The 17,167-nt window shown below is 36.8% G+C and overlaps 2 protein-coding genes and 1 long non-coding RNA gene across 3 annotated transcripts in view; 1 reads left to right on the plus strand and 2 right to left on the minus strand.

The window, feature by feature from the left end:
* Nucleotides 1–15,723, minus strand: part of dnah9l (dynein, axonemal, heavy polypeptide 9 like) — a 113,597-nt gene extending 97,874 nt beyond the window's left edge. The window contains exons 1-12 of the mRNA XM_073953681.1: nt 15,318–15,723; nt 14,948–15,154; nt 10,366–10,550; nt 10,058–10,253; nt 7,500–7,599; nt 6,434–6,645; nt 4,696–4,938; nt 2,873–3,040; nt 1,877–1,993; nt 1,529–1,666; nt 346–470; nt 23–218 (exon numbers count right to left, since the gene is read on the minus strand). Of these exons, the coding sequence (XP_073809782.1) occupies nt 23–218; nt 346–470; nt 1,529–1,666; nt 1,877–1,993; nt 2,873–3,040; nt 4,696–4,938; nt 6,434–6,645; nt 7,500–7,599; nt 10,058–10,253; nt 10,366–10,550; nt 14,948–15,154; nt 15,318–15,563 (2,133 nt within the window). The 5' untranslated portion in view covers nt 15,564–15,723. The remainder of the gene's footprint in view (nt 1–22; nt 219–345; nt 471–1,528; nt 1,667–1,876; nt 1,994–2,872; nt 3,041–4,695; nt 4,939–6,433; nt 6,646–7,499; nt 7,600–10,057; nt 10,254–10,365; nt 10,551–14,947; nt 15,155–15,317) is intronic.
* Nucleotides 1–17,167, minus strand: part of gpr155b (G protein-coupled receptor 155b) — a 698,693-nt gene that overhangs the window by 600,459 nt on the left and 81,067 nt on the right. The gene's annotated exons all lie outside the window — the stretch shown is intronic.
* LOC141386188 (uncharacterized) lies at nt 9,124–12,158 on the plus strand. Its single transcript, XR_012407673.1, has 3 exons — nt 9,124–9,404; nt 10,096–10,244; nt 10,399–12,158. It is a non-coding gene; the product is annotated as an uncharacterized lncRNA (long non-coding RNA).

Below are 17,167 nucleotides of genomic sequence, written 5' to 3' on the forward strand. Positions count from 1 at the left end.
TTTGTTTGTGTGTGTGTCTTACAGCAGGATTAAAGTTCAGACTGTACAGGCTGCTCTCCTCATCCAGTATCAGAAGTGGTTTGTTGAGATGTGTTTGACACAACTCATCCATGCCAACACTCCAGTTATTGTAGACTTCTTCATCCATCACATCCAGAACCTCCAATACACACTCACACATCTGCAGCACCTGCTTGGCCTCAGAACTCTCCAATGGCCTAAACACACACACACACACACACACACACGCACGCACACGCACACACACGTTGTAATTCATGGCTCCAGAAACAAATGTACATGTATTTGAGTGTCATAAAAAGATGTGTGAGGTCTTTTATATACATGTGTGTGAGCTGGCTGAGTTTACTGCGGTTTGACAGGATCCGTTCTCGAAGTTCTTGAGACCATTTCAGGTTCCCAGCAACAGCTGGCATGTTTTTACCAAGGATGGGACTGCCGGTCCTCAGCTGTACCACGTAAAACAACACAGAAGTACTTGAACATGTTCAAGAGCATATTCATTTTCACATTTAATGACAAATATTTACATTTAAATGTTATGAATTAATATTAAATAACTGAGTCTATAATGCAACGCAAGTTTATCCACAACTGAAACCATTTCAAATGCAGAATTAACCGAATTAACGCAAGTACCTGAACAATACAGTGTTTGCCCAGCACGGTACGGTACAATGATACTGACAGAAGAAAAGCTTACAAATACTTAAATAAATATCACATCCAAATAAAATTTCATTTCTTAAAATGTCAGAATCAGTTGTTTTATGGTAAAAAAAAAAAAAAATTTAAAAAGAGTATAATCTGTCACGAGTGAAACGAAGCTTTAAAAACATTGCAATCTGGCGACACCTGCTGGACAACGAGGATACAGTCCAAACATGACAAATTTTACAAACAAATTGCTAATATTTTATAATTACCTAATGAAATATAACAAAAAAATTAATTACCACTAATTTTGTTTTTGATATAATGCTTGTTTTAATGCACGTCTTAGTCAATTTAAAACAATTAACTACCAATTATTCTCTTTTATATTTCGTATGCATATTGTAATGTATGTAACCAAGTCTACATTATAAAACAGTAAATAATAATAAAATCATAATAATAAAATAAAAATTAATCAAATAAAAATTAAATAAATAAATATGATCGCTGGATTTATACAAAACTGAATTTGCAATAGTTTTAATGGTTAACATGGGAATTGTATTGGATTTCATAGAGACTGTAGTGTATTGTCTTCATTGATAACTGTGTTGTTGTCTACTGATGCCATGTTAAAAACCACTAAACCCCATATGTGTTGAATATGAAATATGTCCTAAAACGTGCTGGAAAACATTATGCTGTATACAGTTTTTAACCACTGATGGTTTCTGATGTTTTATTTTTTCAGCAAAGAAGCTTCATGAGGCAGTGCTATAAAACTCTATCAAAACATATTTAGTAAAACTCTCCTCATTTTCCTCATTCAATGATTATTAAACACACAAACCTTCTCTCTCTGGGTGTCCAGTATGCGCTGACAGAGACTGACCTCCTCCTGGAACATCACCAGCAGCTGAGAGTAGTTTGGAGCAAAAAGCTGATGAACCCTCGGCCTCTCCAACAAAGTGCCAAACATCTGTAGAAGCTGCACACACACAAACACAGACAGGTTTTCAATATTAGAGACTTAGAAACAAGACTTTTGTGCACAATGAAGTATATAAAGAATACATACTCTGTGTTTAAGTTTGACAGAGAATGTGTGTGTGTGTGTGTGTGTGTGTGTGTGTTTTTTCATTCATCGCTGAGTATTTGTTTTTGTTTATGTGCATGCGTGCGTGTGTGTGCATAATACCTTAAAAGCAGACTCTAAGCCTGGGGAGTGTTGAAAAGCCAAGTTTATTACTGTCCCCAGTCTCTGGTCAAAGTCTTGATTCTGTTCCATGAATCGCTTGTAGTCACTCATAAACTCCTAGAAAACACCAGGAAGAGTGTGGATGCATAAACAATGGTTTGAGAACTGTTTGCCCTGAAAGTGTTGTACTGTTTTGCAGCAGGACACTGATCCAAAACGCACCAAGTTCACTTCTGAATGTCTAAAGAAACAAAATTAAGACTTTGGAGTGGCCTAGGTAAAGCCCTGACCTGAATCCAATTGAGATGCTGTGGCACGACCTTAAAAAGGTGGTTCATGCACAAAATCCTTCTAATGTAGCTGCATTACAACAATTTTGCAAACATGAGAGGGGCAAAATTATCTCACAGCACTGTAACAAACCCATTGCAATTTATCGAAAACACTTAATTGCAGTTGTTGCCTCTAAGGGTGCCAATCAGTTATTAGGTTTGGCGGGATTCTTTTTCACACAGGGCTAGGTAGGTTTGTATTTAGTTTTCCCTTAAATATTAAAACCTTCATTTCAAAACTACATGTTTATGTTTACTTGTGTTATCTTTGACTAATATTTACATTTGTTTGATGATCTGAAACATTACAGTGTGGCAAACATGCAAAAATTAATAAATCAGTAAGGGCACAAACACTTATTTGCACCACTGTAAATGCTTATGAACTTGAGCACATGCACTACTGTCCAAAAACCGGAGGTTAATTTTATATTTAATATTTTTGAAAATAACAGTAATTGTTATTCGGCAAGGACACATTAAGAAATAAAAAAAAATGTTGAATAAATTTATATTGTCATTGAAGACTGCTACTTTAATTCAATTCAGTTTTTTACTTTCTTTAAAGCAAAGAATCTTGAAAAAAAAAGAATTAAAATATCATGGTTCGTGCAAAAAAATATGGTTTGAATGGTAGTGTATATTTGTGCAGACATGTAAATACCTTGTTGTTATAGTCGAGTGGGTCGTATTTGCTTTCTCTCAGAGTTCTCCAGCTGTCCAGAAATTCATCATTCATATTGTACACCATCTCGCTGAGGATCTTCCCTCTAGAGCCGCCCAGCTCAATCCGTTCCAGCTTTAGAAAGTCCAGAGCAGAGGCAAACAACTCCTGACAAATTCATGCAAACACAGATGGGGCACATTAATAAAAATCCTTAAAATATCATGTCAAACCTATGGATTCATCTTAAATAGGCCTCTAAAGTCAAGATCAGAAAGAGACTCAATTATACACTTCACAGAAACCTCTTAAATTTTAAAGTGTAATCTAATAAGCCAATCAGCAACATTTAGACATGTAGACAAGACAATCTGCTGAAGTTTAGAATGATCTTCAGAATTAGGAAGGTCAATTAATTGTTTTGGACATGACTATACTGTTGGTTCAGATGGGCGGGTGGAGTATTTTAGAAACTAATCAGCTACTAGGGTTTGATATACAACCATTACTTGCTTTAAAAATGGTCCAAAAAAACACACAATATAGTAAACAAACTTAATTGACATAAAATGTCTTGTTAATGCCAGAGGCCAGGGAAGAATGACTAGACTCGATGAAGCTCATAGACAGACGACAGTAGCTCTAACTACTCGTTACAACTGAGGTCTGTCGATGAGCATCTCTGAATGCACCACACATCAAACCTTGAAAACTAATGTCATATGGGATAATGTACATCCAAGCAGTTGTACCTGCAGAATAATGCCTAGGACCAGACAGAATCTGCAGACATTTTCTGCAGATATTTTTGTACATTTAAACCTTTATTTAATGTTTACAATACAAATCCAAATAGATCCACTATTTGGTAAAACCAGCACGTACCTCATATAATACATCTACTAAAAGACAGAAAATATCACTTTACAAACTGTATTGTAAATAAACCAAAGGTTATTATTATTGGTCAATAATACTACTGAAATTAATTTAAATAAATCAATAAATATACATTTACACACATTTACACAAGTAAATAAATAGACTCACAGATGGGCTAAAAGTCTGAAGTAATGTCCAACATGCGTTTAAGAGCTCTATTCTGCGAAAACAACCATCTGGAAATACATTATCCCACTTTATTACGTTGCTATTTGCAAATGAAAAGTTAAAAAAAATTTACATAATATTGATCTAAACTAATAATTCGCTAGGGTGTTTTTTTTTTCTAACCTACATATTATTCAGTCACAACACAAGATGGCGCCAAACGGTCAAGAATTGAGGCGTGACAGACAAGCAAATTAATACGTGAAACTTGGTCAATATGATTCAAAGTACCCTGAAGACGCCGTGTTTTCTGATTTCAGTGGATGTTATTTAGGAATTACATGCATTGGAATGTTGTGATTGATCAAGTATTCCAGAGAGGCGTGAAATAAACCTGACTAATAAGAACAGATGACTAAACCCACCACACCACAAGTGGACAATACAAGATTTCTGCTAAAACATGCAGATGTTAGGCTTAGAATTTAACTTCAATTGCCTACAGTCACCTGATCTATCTTAACACACTGAATGTGCTGGAGATTTGCATCTTGGATGTGAGGTTGACAACAAATCTGCAACAGTTGTGTGATGCTAGCATGTTCATGTGGACAAAAATCACTAAGGAATGTATCCTAGACCTTTTTGAAGCAGACCTAAAGGCAAAAGAGGTCCAACTTGGAACTAACAACAATGTGTAATCAAGTGTCTGGTAAATGTGTTCTTTTAAACATATTTTTAGTTAGCTCTTTTATGTATTTGAGTGCACAAACCTCAATCATGCGCAGTCTCTCCATGATAGAGTCAGTGCGGTGAAACACAAGCTCAATTGGAAAGTCCCAGGGTTTGACCGTAAGGCCTGGTCGGCTGTAGGGTCCAGTGGGTGTCAGTTTGTCCCGGTGCAGCTGGAAACTGCGTTTGAATGAACAAAACACTTGGATAGCCTTCCGAACCCGGTCCATGCCCTCCTCTAACTCCATTTTAAAAAGCTCCTCAGGAATTAGATACACTGAAGCCTGGAAAAGGACATAAAAACATTACAAAAGCAAGTATCAAAACAAACATAATTTATTCCTAAAGGTCACGTTTCATATACATATGTTTACTACTAAAATTCCAAGACTTTCAGATATGTATTCATGACCTAATGTTTCAAGTAGGCTAATGTATATGGTTTATAATATAAAATAACTGTTCTTTAGATAATGCCTACATAATGCTATACACTCACTGGCCACTGTACAACTGTCCATTAATGCAAATTTCTAATCAGCCAATCACATGGCAGCAACTCAATGCATGTAGAGAAGATGATCTGCTGCATTTCAAACCGAGCATCAGAATGGGGAAGAAATGTGATTTAAGTGACTTTGAACGTGTCATGCTTGTTGGTGCCAGACAAGCTGGTCAAAGTTTTTCAGAAACTACTGATCTATTGGGATTTTCACGCACAACCATCTCTAGGGTTTACAGAGAAAGGTCCAAAAAATGGCCAGACTAGTTTGAGCTGATAGAAAGGCAACAGTAACTCAAATAACCACTCGTTACAACTGAGGTATGCAGAATAACATCTCTGAATGCACAACACGACCAACCTTGAATATGACAAAGAGTTCACTGTACTCAAATGGCCTCAAAAGTCACCAGATCTCAAGTGGAACGGGAGATTCTAATCATGGATGTGCAGCCAACAAATCTGCATCAATCTGTGTGATGCTATCATGTCAATATGGACCAAAATCTCTGAGGAATGTTTCCAGTACCTTGTTGAATCTATGCCACGAAGGATTAAAGCAGTTCTGAAGGCAAAAGGGGGTCCGACATGATACTACTAAGGAGTACCTATTAAAGTGGCTGGTGAGTGTATAAAGTAATGTGAGAGTAGGTGATCTCCCAAGGACAGAAAAGAAGTTAAGAGTCCACAACAACTAGTAACTTACCCTATCATTAGGCATTATTTATACACAAAAATCTGAATAATAATGATAGAAAATTACTGATAACAAATTATAGACCTACAAACATGTAAAATCACATTTGATTTATCTGATAAAATGGCAAATAAAACATGGCAATTTCTTCTTAATGGTAATAATAAAAGCTTAAATAAATAATAATCATAATAAAACACTGGTAGAAGGCTAAATACTATAAGCAACCATTTTCCTAAAATACGTATACAGAAATTCATTAAATAAAATTTAAAAAGATTCCACAACATTTTTTTAGATGTCGTTGTGAGTTTATTTGTTTTTCCAAAACTTTTTCAGAATTGGAAAATTCAGCTGAACACAAAAGAAGATATTTTGAAGAATGTTGGAAACCTGTAACCATTGACTTCCATACTTGGAAAAACAAATATGATGGGAGTGGTTCACAGCTTTCTTTAACATATCTTCTTCTGTGTTCAACAGTAGAAAGAAACTCCAACTTGTTTGTAACAAGTAACATGTGAGTAAATCATGACCAAATTTTTTGTTTTGGTGACCCATTCCTTTATTTCAAACACACCTTATCAATGAGAAGGTTGCAGAACTCAGTGAGCAGTGTGACGATGCGTGCTGGATGGCAGTAGAAGTCAGAGTGTGTCCAGATGAGAGCAAGCGTGTGAAACAGAGCAGGAATCAGAGGCTCTAGATCAGTGAAACTGCGCTCCTCAAATGCAGCTATGGGCCTTCGTAAGGTCTTCAAGTGCAGGTCTATGTCCTCCGCTTCCATCACCGCTGGAAAATCAATGAGTAGACAGTACACTTACAATAAAGGGACAGCTCTGAGGTTCTAATTTTGCATCTTTAAGTTTTCCTCCTACGATCTTAGAAATAAAGGTACAAACGCTGTCATTGGGGTGGTAAGATACGTATTATTACTTAAAATGTTGGCAATGTACACTAATAATGTGCTTTTTTGGTACTTATATATTAAAGAATTAAAAGATTTGGTCCATTTTCCTCAAAACATTCAGAGAAATAGGGGTGCCCCATATACACCAATGGAAACTATGCCAACTGGTGGTCATGTTTGGTACTGCGGTTAAACAAAATCTTACTGAAAGCTCATTATTTTTGATATCATCTTCAAATTTGGAATATATTTTGTTCAGATTTCTACCTTTAATTTTCTTTTGGCCTAAAGCATGTTTATTTATCATGTAATATATTAAACTATACATTTATTGTTTAGTTTTTGTAAACTTAAAGGCACAAAACGTTTGTTTCATTTTATTTTGCTTTTTACATTGTTTTAACTTTAGCTACAATTCGACAAGTGTCTTCTTTAAATTGAGACCAAGTGTAACCATGCGCCAAAGCACTGAAGATTGATGATCATTTAAATTAAACATATAATTTCCATGTTTATGTTCAAAAGGGGGTGAAAATAATAAGTTACCATTATGGATCCCTTAGGTAAACATGTAGGATACATAGGCTACCACCCTGTCTAGGTACCCTATCTATATCACCCTGCCTGGACTTGAAGTACTAGGCTACACTAGAATGTGCCATTAAAATGCACTTATAATATAGTTAACATCAAAATCAAATTATAAAGAATGAACACGTGTTTCAGATGTGATTACCGTAATTGACTTTTTGAATAATGTCATCAAAGGGAGTATAGTAACTGCTCTTGATCCTCCGCAGAATTTCCAGCACCTGATCAACTTTCGGGTTCTGCAGCTATAAGGACAGATCTGCTTTTAATTCAGTCAATTTTACACATCAAAATAAACATAACGTGTGAAAAATACAGGGTTCTGCATAATTCCTGTCAAGTTAACTTAATCGATTTGACAAATGTAAGTAAATTGAACATAAAACAATGGCGTTATCCCAAAAACCCTCAAGAATTATGTTGATTCAGCTTGTTTTAAATAAGAAGTTAAAAAAAATGTTTGAGTGTTGTAATCAATGTGACCAATGAGATTTGATTAGCATTTGCAGAAGGAAATACCTGTAATGTGTTAGGAAGCGTAAAAATAATGTTGATTTTGGAGGAGACCATAGTTTGAAATGTTCAATTGTGTATAAAAAGTTGGTACTAACTAGCTAACCCCCAAACACCCCCCCCCCCCCATACACCCTACACTCTCCTCTAACTTACACTCCTCACAATCACTGCACTGTTTAACATTTGCACATTTAAAATTTGCACATATTCATTGCACTACATTGCACTGATTCATTTATTTGAATTGTACATGCCCACTGCACATAGACATTTATAATTATGTTTATCTATCTGCACACTTCTGATTATTAATAGCAACATGTACATATATTCATTTATTGTAAATCTCTGTTCATAGCTAATACAACCAGTATATAATGTTGATAGTACATCCATCTGTAAATATCACCATAGCTATTCTATAACTGCACTTTATAACGTATACCTGTATCCTGCACTTGCTGCTACTGCACTGCTGGTTAGACCTAAACTGCAGTTCGTTGCATTGTACTTGTACATGTGTAATGACAATAAAGTTGAATCTAATCTAATCTAATCTAATCTAATCTAATCTAATATGCATATATTCAAGTATATTTTTGCTACTGCTGCAGCCATGGTACTTCAGCAAAGTTGCTTGATTATTACGGTAGAATGAGAGTATAGTTCTAAGCCATATCAGCAAAGAAAATAGCTACTTTTCATTTTCTGTTGGTCTCAGTATACAAAGTCCAACTTCACAAGAGCTTCCTTTAAACAGAAAAATTATAGAAACATTTTTAATCAGATCCACAAACCATTACATTAATAAATGGAAAAAAAAAAAATTCCATTTATTTTATTGAAATAAATATTTAAAAAGTTCTGATTAATAAGAAATGTGCTGTCTCTTATTTGTGGACAATGAACAAAGCCTCAGTTATGAAATAACTCTTTTTTTAATTCTCATCTTTCATCAAAGAATTACAAAACTACCTTAACATCTCAGTTCAGCTTTAAGGATTTAGTTAAGTTTTCTACATGCACTAAATTGTCTCAAGCAGTTTTGTCAGACGCAGCAGACATAATGTGAATGAATTACTCAATACTCAATTAAATATTCAGATTTTAGCTTTTGCTTGAGTAATCATTTCTATTGGCATACAGTACTTATTTGAGAAGTGCTTTTGGATACTCTACCCATCTCTGTAAGCACTATAGACCTTTTCATGGCTGCTGCATGGAGGGCGCCATAGCGACCAGCGTCTTCCGGTAGAATGCTAAAAACTTCCGTTTACAGCGTGTACAACTGGTAATTTGCGCTCCGAAAATAGCGTTCAAATAACGTTTTTAATGGATAACAGAGTGTTTTTGTGACACACAACTTAGAAATGTGTCTGTTAAAGCCGTTATAATCTGTCACATGTGGTTCAAGCGCGTCAGAAATACGAGAAAAACGTTCTCTTAATTCACGTGTCTGCCGTCAGAAATACACGCACGCACATACACACAGAGAGAGAGAGAGCAAACCGAGTACTGGCATGAAACTTAACAGGTATGAAAGTTGTGCAATTTACACAAATGACCAATAAAATTCTGTTATTGATACTCTGCTGGCTGATTTGCTGTTCATTCTAATCGCGAGCCGTTTGTTTTATTTCGTGTGTTGTTTTTACCACGGGTTTGTGTTTTTTCTGTCATTTCGAAATGACACTCGCCTATATTTTCACTTTGTCACAGTTATTAAATCAGTGTGTCAATGGCACAGTACAGGCTACGTGTGTGTGTCAAACATTTTGGTGAATTACATTTGTTTGGGCTGGTTATATATTTGAAATAAAGAGAAAATGTTGACTTTAGCGATGACAAGGCTTCATTTAAACTGCAGAAGATGCCGTCTGACAACGAGGGGAAAATGCCTCACAGCAGCTGTTTTCCATCCTATAAGATCGCATTTCTTTTAATGATCAGTCCAGGAGATGGTGCTGATGGACAACAGTAGTAGTTCAAAGAGGATAAAAGCAGGTAAATAGATTAAAACTATCGTTTCAAAGCTGTCCATATGTGACTGTTTACACACATTTAGCTGCCGACCGGAAGTTCTTCGCGTTCTCCTTGCACATACACGCAAAGCATAATGGGTAATTTTGCGTTCCAAAAAAAATGTCTATAACAAAACATTTTAAATCATAAAACCTGCACTTTCACCTGCTTCTGAATTCCTATTAGGTTTTCTTTCTGTTTAGTCCAGAAAGTGAGCTCCACAGTGGGGCCTGGGTGGTCCCCCTGGTGCAGAAGCTTCGCTGAGTCCCGCTGCAACACAGAGCCCATCAGTCGACACCACTGGATCACCATGGTCTCAATAGAGTAGAGTAATGCTCTGTCAATCAGACAGGTATCCGAGCTGCACACACACAAATGTTACATGCAGTGTGCAAATTACATACATGGACTATGTCTACTACTATCACTTAGTAAATACTCCATAAAAATACCATTGATTGGCATACACACACCTGAGCTGGTGCTCATCTTTTCTCTCCACACAGAGCGGCAGGGCTAACAGCGTTCGTCCTTGAGCTCGTCCTTTCAGTGTGACTGCTTCACTTCGCAGATGCTCGAGGTGCCTGCAAATGTCCTGACCGACCACCCGGGGCCAGGCCGACTGATTCAGGGGGCTTCCTAACACTGAGATGAACACCTACACAAACACACACTCGCTGACTGAAGAAGAAGTCAGGAATTACAACAAAATGCACACATAACAATGGACTTGAAGGTGTTTGACTGTAATCTGAAGATGTTTCATTGGATATTGATCTTTATTGTTTGTTTGTGAATGTTCACTGGTATAGACCGGTGGTTCTCAACTGGTTTGGCCATGGGACCCACATTTTTACATGGTCTTCAAGCCGCGACATAAATTTTTAGAAAGTATAATGTAGTTTTAGGAATTATCATTTATTGGTATTTATTTGTTAACATACACAAGTAGTGACAGATAAATAGTAAGAAAATCACCAAGACTTACATATAAACAATATTTTATCTCTGTCACCCTGCTTAAAAAAACAGCACATGCTGGTAAGGTATGTTTTGATGCTGGTATGCTGGTCTTGCTTGTATCAATGCTGGTTTTGCTGGTCTCAATGCTGGTTTTGATGGTTTCAATGCTGGTTTTGCTGGTCTCAATGCTGGTCCTGCTAGTCTTAATGCTGGTTTTGCTGGTCTCAATGTTGGTCTTTCTGGTCTCAATGCTGGACAGGAGCAGCACTGAGACCAGCAAAACCAGCATTGAGACCAGCACTGAATCCAGCAAGACCAGCATTGAAACCAGCAAGACCAGCATTAAGACCAGCATTGAGACCAGCATACCAGCATCAAAACATACCTTACCAGCATATGCTGTTTTTTTCAGCAAAATGTATCGAATTACAGTAATATTACAGAGTAAAACAGTCGAATACTGTAAACAGGTGTTAGGGGAAGGAAAAATTCTGTTACCATTAACTAAACTGAACTGTTAATAAAACATTAACACTGATCCTGTTGAACAGAACAAACCAGCAAATTAAAGTAAAATTATTAAAATAATCATAACCATTTTTATAATGATCACCAGTTATTTGTTCTTCTGCTATTGTGTGGGCTTTCTTGGCCTTTACTACACGGTGAGCACAGTAAGATGCGAGTGCCTGTACTTGTTTTGAACATGATGTTAGGCACTTTTGTGATGCCCTCAGCTATTGGAGTCGTCTTTGAAAATAGTCCACAGGTTTGTCCTTGCAACTGGACATTTACAAACCTTGGTTTCTAAATGTCGTTTTAATTTAGAAGGTTTCATGCTCTCTTGTAAGAGCACCTTACTACATATGACACACTGAGGTTTTAAGCCTTTTTGTCATCAATGTAAATCCACACTTTACATATTCAGGGTTGTACTTGCACTTCGACATATTTGTTGATAATTATATAAAAGTTCACATGTCAAACAGTACGGTTGTCGCGTGCTCATTTCAAAATAAAAGTCTGATATATGCAAAATAAGTTAAAAATGTAACTGTTTTTTTGCCCACACACTCTGCGACCCTCTGAAGCGTCCCACCAGTTGAGAAACACTGGTATAGACTATTTCAATGTGGTCATGTCATTGGTCCATGAATATTTCCTGCTTATTATCAAACTAGTTCATAACAGTAACAAGAAGCAATTCAATCATAACTTAATGTCCAAACAGCTATCATAATCTTATTAATCATGGCTCTTTTTAGATTATCAAAAGGTCTAGAAATTAAAAATGTAAAACAGGAAATATATTGGGACCATTGTTTTTGTTTACATCCCTCAAAATGGTCTACAGGTCTTTACATATTATTCATGCTAAGTCAATTATCATTTAGCCAACCCTCGTAATCATTCTGATTAAGTACCGCTATATACATTCCTGGAGAGAGCAAAATACATCCCTGGAGATTTTTTATTTATTTTTTTTACAGTTTTTGTTTTCGCGAATTCACCAGAGGCTGCTGTGTACACTTCTTGACACCTCAAATTTCTCTCGCAAGCACCATTCATGCCTGCTGTTCTCACATAAATCCACCAGAGGCCACTGTGTACTCTTCTTGAGATCTCAAATTTATCTCTCAAGCGCCATTCACACCTGCGGTTCTCACGTAAATCCACCAGAGGCCGCTGTGTACGCTTCTTGACACCTCAAATTTCTCTCGCAAGCGCCATTCACGCCTGCTGTTCTCATGTAAATCCACCAGAGGCCGCTGTGTACGCTTCTTGACACCTCAAATTTCTCTCCCAAGCGCCATTCACGCCTGCTGTTCTCATGTAAATCCACCAGAGGCCGCTGTGTACCCTTCTTGACACCTCAAATTTCTCTAGCATGTGCCATTTACATCTGCTGTTCTCACGTAAATCCACCAGAGGCCGCTGTGTACCCTTCTTGACACCTCAAATTTCTATAGCAAGCGCCATTTACATCTGCTGTTCTTACGTAAATCCACCAGAGGCCGATGTGTACCCTTCTTGACACCTCAAATTTCTCTAGCAAGAGCCATTCACATCTGCTGTTCTCACGTAAATCCACCAGAGGCTGCTGTTGAGTGACTAACCAACGGCCAATCGACCAATCACCTCATCCACCCCCTTCCCTTAACCCAACCGCAGTGTTTTCAAAAGCAATCCAGAAAAAGAAAAGCCCTCCCCTGATTTTTACTAAGTTTTCAGATTTTACCACATTCTTAGCCTGTTCTTTACTTGTTTATTTTATTTTTATTTTGTGTCAAGCTACCAGACAAATTGGTAACAGCGGAAAAGCCATCCACACGGAGCTAAGCTATCAGCTGGTAAGCAAGAAAAGGAAAAATGTCATACTGCCCCATGGCGTTTGTTTTAAAGATGAAATGCAGTCATACTTCTGGATACATAATTCAAGAGCTCCAGAATAGTACATAAGGCTACGTTTTCAGAATGAGCCTATGTTGCACCCAGCTGTTGTTAGAGCACTAGACTTGGTAACACTATTACAATAACATAGTAAACACTCCTTCCTCGCTTATGCACCAGGCACTTTGTTAGGAACACTTCTATGTTTCTGTTTGTTCAGAGCTCTTTTTTTTAATATTTTTATACTTATTCTTTTTTTCTACAGCCACACACTCAATATAAAAAGTCTTTAAATATTTATTATTTGCTTTTATTTTGTATTGCATAACTTTTATTCTTCCGCAATTTAGATTCTTATTGTTATTTTTTCTTTACTCATTCTTATTGTGAATTTGATTTGAATTTGAATATACGGTGGGGGGTAAAGTAGTCAACACGTCATGTTTGTTTCCTGGGAATAATATTTCTAAAGGAGCTGTAGACGTGTAATTGAACCAGATTTTTACATAAACCCAAACAATACAAACATAAAAATAAAGCAAAAGAAAAAAATCTGAGAAATTGGTTATGTGGAATAACAATGAAACGTCACAAGGTGAAAGTACTGAACTACTGAAACGTATTTAATACTTTATATAAAAGGCATTTTTTGTAATGGCGCCTTATGGACGCCTCTCATATGGAGAATGAAGTCACATGCATTGCTCAGGGGGTAAGTTGTTCACAGACTTCAACAGAGTGTAAAAACCTTGATTGTCCTGTGGGTCTTGTCTAATATATCTGAGCTTTATTTTATATTTTATATTGAATTCAGGTCAGGTGATTGGCTGGGCCATTCCGCAGTTTGATTTTCTATCTCTGAAAGCATTTGAGAGTTTCCTTGCAGTGTTTTAGATTATTGTTTTACTGAAATGTCCACCCTGGTTTCATCTTCATCACCCTGCTAATGTAGATGTTGGACTGAAGCAGCTAATCTTCATTTTCAATGAGAAAGAGCAGAAGATTGCTAAAGAACTACTGATAGATTTCAGCTGCTGTCTGGGCTTTCACTGCCTTTCTACACCTCCCTTTCTTCATGTGTTCAATACTTTTTCACTGCGTCATTTCAATTTATTACACATAACTTCATTTGTAAACGAATTAGTTTTGTTTTCTTCGCATATATGATTTTTTTTTTGGTTGTTATTAACATCTGGTGAACATTTAAAGTCAAAGGCACCTTTAGAAATATGTTTTTTGAAAAAAATTGTGCATTTGTGCATATACGTTACATTAGTCAGTACCAAAGCCAAAACTGGAACTAATCTAACTAAACAACTGAAGCTCAAAGTCCCAAAAATTGTATACCCAAATTAATATGTTAGGGGGAAAAATAAATCAAATTAAAGTAAACAGGAAAAATCAAGAGAAACATAAAGAATAAACTTTTGTTTTAATGGATGTATCTGTTTAATGAAATTATTTTGTTAAAATGCACCAAAATATTGGCTATATTCACTAAGAAGTGGATATATAAAGTATATTAGAAGTCTATTCCTCATTTATGCTGAGCTCTGTATATATAGTATATTTACATATATTATGGTGAAATAAATTTTGTTAACATAATCATTCTTCTAATAAATAAAATTAATAAAACAAAATTATTAAATAAATAATAATCAGTAATTTTCCGTTTTATTCTAGTGTAGTTGTGTTTACCTGAGAGATGATCACAGGAGCGTAGTCCATGGGTTGAGCCGCAACCTCTCCAAGCCACAGCTGGCTCCTAAAGGTGGTTTTGGAGATGACGCCCTTCTGTTTTTTAAGCACACACAGAAGTTTTGTCCTCCAGGAAGAGGAGCTCTTTGGGGAGGAAAAGACGGGCGTAGTGCTTTCAGAAGCGAAAGCACTCGAAACAAGTGATGACTTATTTCGTATACCAACAGCCAGTCAGTACACCGAACACAGGAGACACTTCCAGAAGGCACATTAAATGGCAAATCTTTGCCACACTTCACCCAAAGCAATGCAATTCTTCTGTTAGTCACCTCTACGTAGATGAACAATAGTGCAATAATGATAAACTCACCTGCTCGTCTCCTGCATGAAGAGTTCCTCCTGGTCCCATGAATAAAATCAGATATTCTCGCCAGCTCTGGTCCAGGAAGTCAAGCAGAGCCCTCTGGTTCTCCTCCAATCCTATAAAACGGTTCCATTTGTCGGTTTTGACCCGTAGGATGGCGAAGGCCTGTTCTCTAATGAAGTCCACGCGCTCATCAGAGATGGCAGCCAACTTCACCTGATCCATAGGAACGCGCACACCAGCATCAGCCATGCTGAGAGACAGAGAAACGTTCCGTTAAAATCCAATACATTAAAACTTCACACTGTGGTGTCAAATCTTCACCCTGCTCAGTCTGATCCTGCTGTTTCTATATAATCAACTATCTCTTCATCATAAGAAGATGTGGTTGCTCAAGGATGTCCCACACACTGACTTCTTCAGCAATGGGGGAGAAAACCTGAGCTCCTCCTGTAGAGTCGGGTCACTATGGAAACAGGGTCAGTTGTGTGAGAGAAACACACACCTGTGCTAATGAAACCCGAGTGGGCATAGGAAAAGCTAGCTTGGGTATCATAAACACACTGTATAAACCCGATACCTACACAGTTAATGGTTAGTTTAAGCAATGGGTGTCAAACTCAAATTAGGTTGAGGGCCTCAACTCAAATTAGGTTTTCTTACAGTGACTTTATTATTGTTGTTAAAACTACTCATCGAAAAAATGCTGTTTGCTCAGTTCACTTACTTACTCCCATGGCTATTTATTGAAGTTGATATTTAGCCGCACGATGTCCCCTCCAGGTCTGTCCAGTTTTCGAGGATAATCTTTGTTGGTGATTCGTAACATCTACTTTTTATAAGGTAGGTCGTTGGCCCAACACTCACCCCCATCCTGGAGGATCAATACATCTCTCTTTGTCTGGCTCCTGTCCGTCATAGCTCTTGAGGTTGCTGGAGCATGCAAGCCCACTCACCATGGCAAGTTGGAGATGTCTGCTCAGTTTGGAGGTGTGTATATCTGACAGTATTTTGGGTGTGTTTTTGTGTCTGTACCATGGTCATTTTATGCCTGTTAAGGCAAGAGGTCAGACCAAGCTCTAAATGAGCGGGACCTGAACTGCAAGTGAACTGTACAAATGTTGTGGTTCTTTTGTTTGATGGATTTCTTGTACATGACAGAGTTTAACATCTATACCTACCCCAGCCCTAAACCTACCCCTTTCAGTAACAAAAAACAGTAAATATTGTTGTACAGCATCACAAAAAATGATGTTATATTAACGTGCACATGCTTAGTAATACTTCTAGCCTCAACCCAACCTTTATAACTCGCAAACCTGACATTATGACTCACAATTCTGACTTTATAACTCCGAATTCTGACATTATAACTCACAATTCTGACTTTATAACTCAGAATTTCTGCTTTACAACTTGCAATTCTCACTTAATAATTCGAAATTGCAACTTTATAACTCGCAAACCTGACTTTATAACGGTAACACTTTACAATAAGGTTCATTAGTTAATGCATTTACTAATCATGAACAACACATCTACAGCATTTATTAATCATAACTGAACATTTACTAATGCATTATTAACATCCAAGTCTATGCTTGTTAACATTAGTTAATGCACCATGAGTTAACATGAACTAACAATGAACTACTGTATTTTCATTAACGAACGTTAACTAACATGAACAAATACAGTAGTAGATATGCTGTTCATCATTTGTTCATGTTAGTAAATGCATTAATTAACATTAACTAATGAACCTTATTGTGAAGTGTGACCTTTATAACTCCCAATTCTGACTTTATAACTCTCAAACCTGACTCTATAGATCACAAATCTGACTTTATTTATCT

This window comes from Danio rerio, chromosome 6, assembly GCF_049306965.1.
Source record: "Danio rerio strain Tuebingen ecotype United States chromosome 6, GRCz12tu, whole genome shotgun sequence".
Taxonomy (NCBI): Eukaryota; Metazoa; Chordata; class Actinopteri; order Cypriniformes; family Danionidae; genus Danio; species Danio rerio.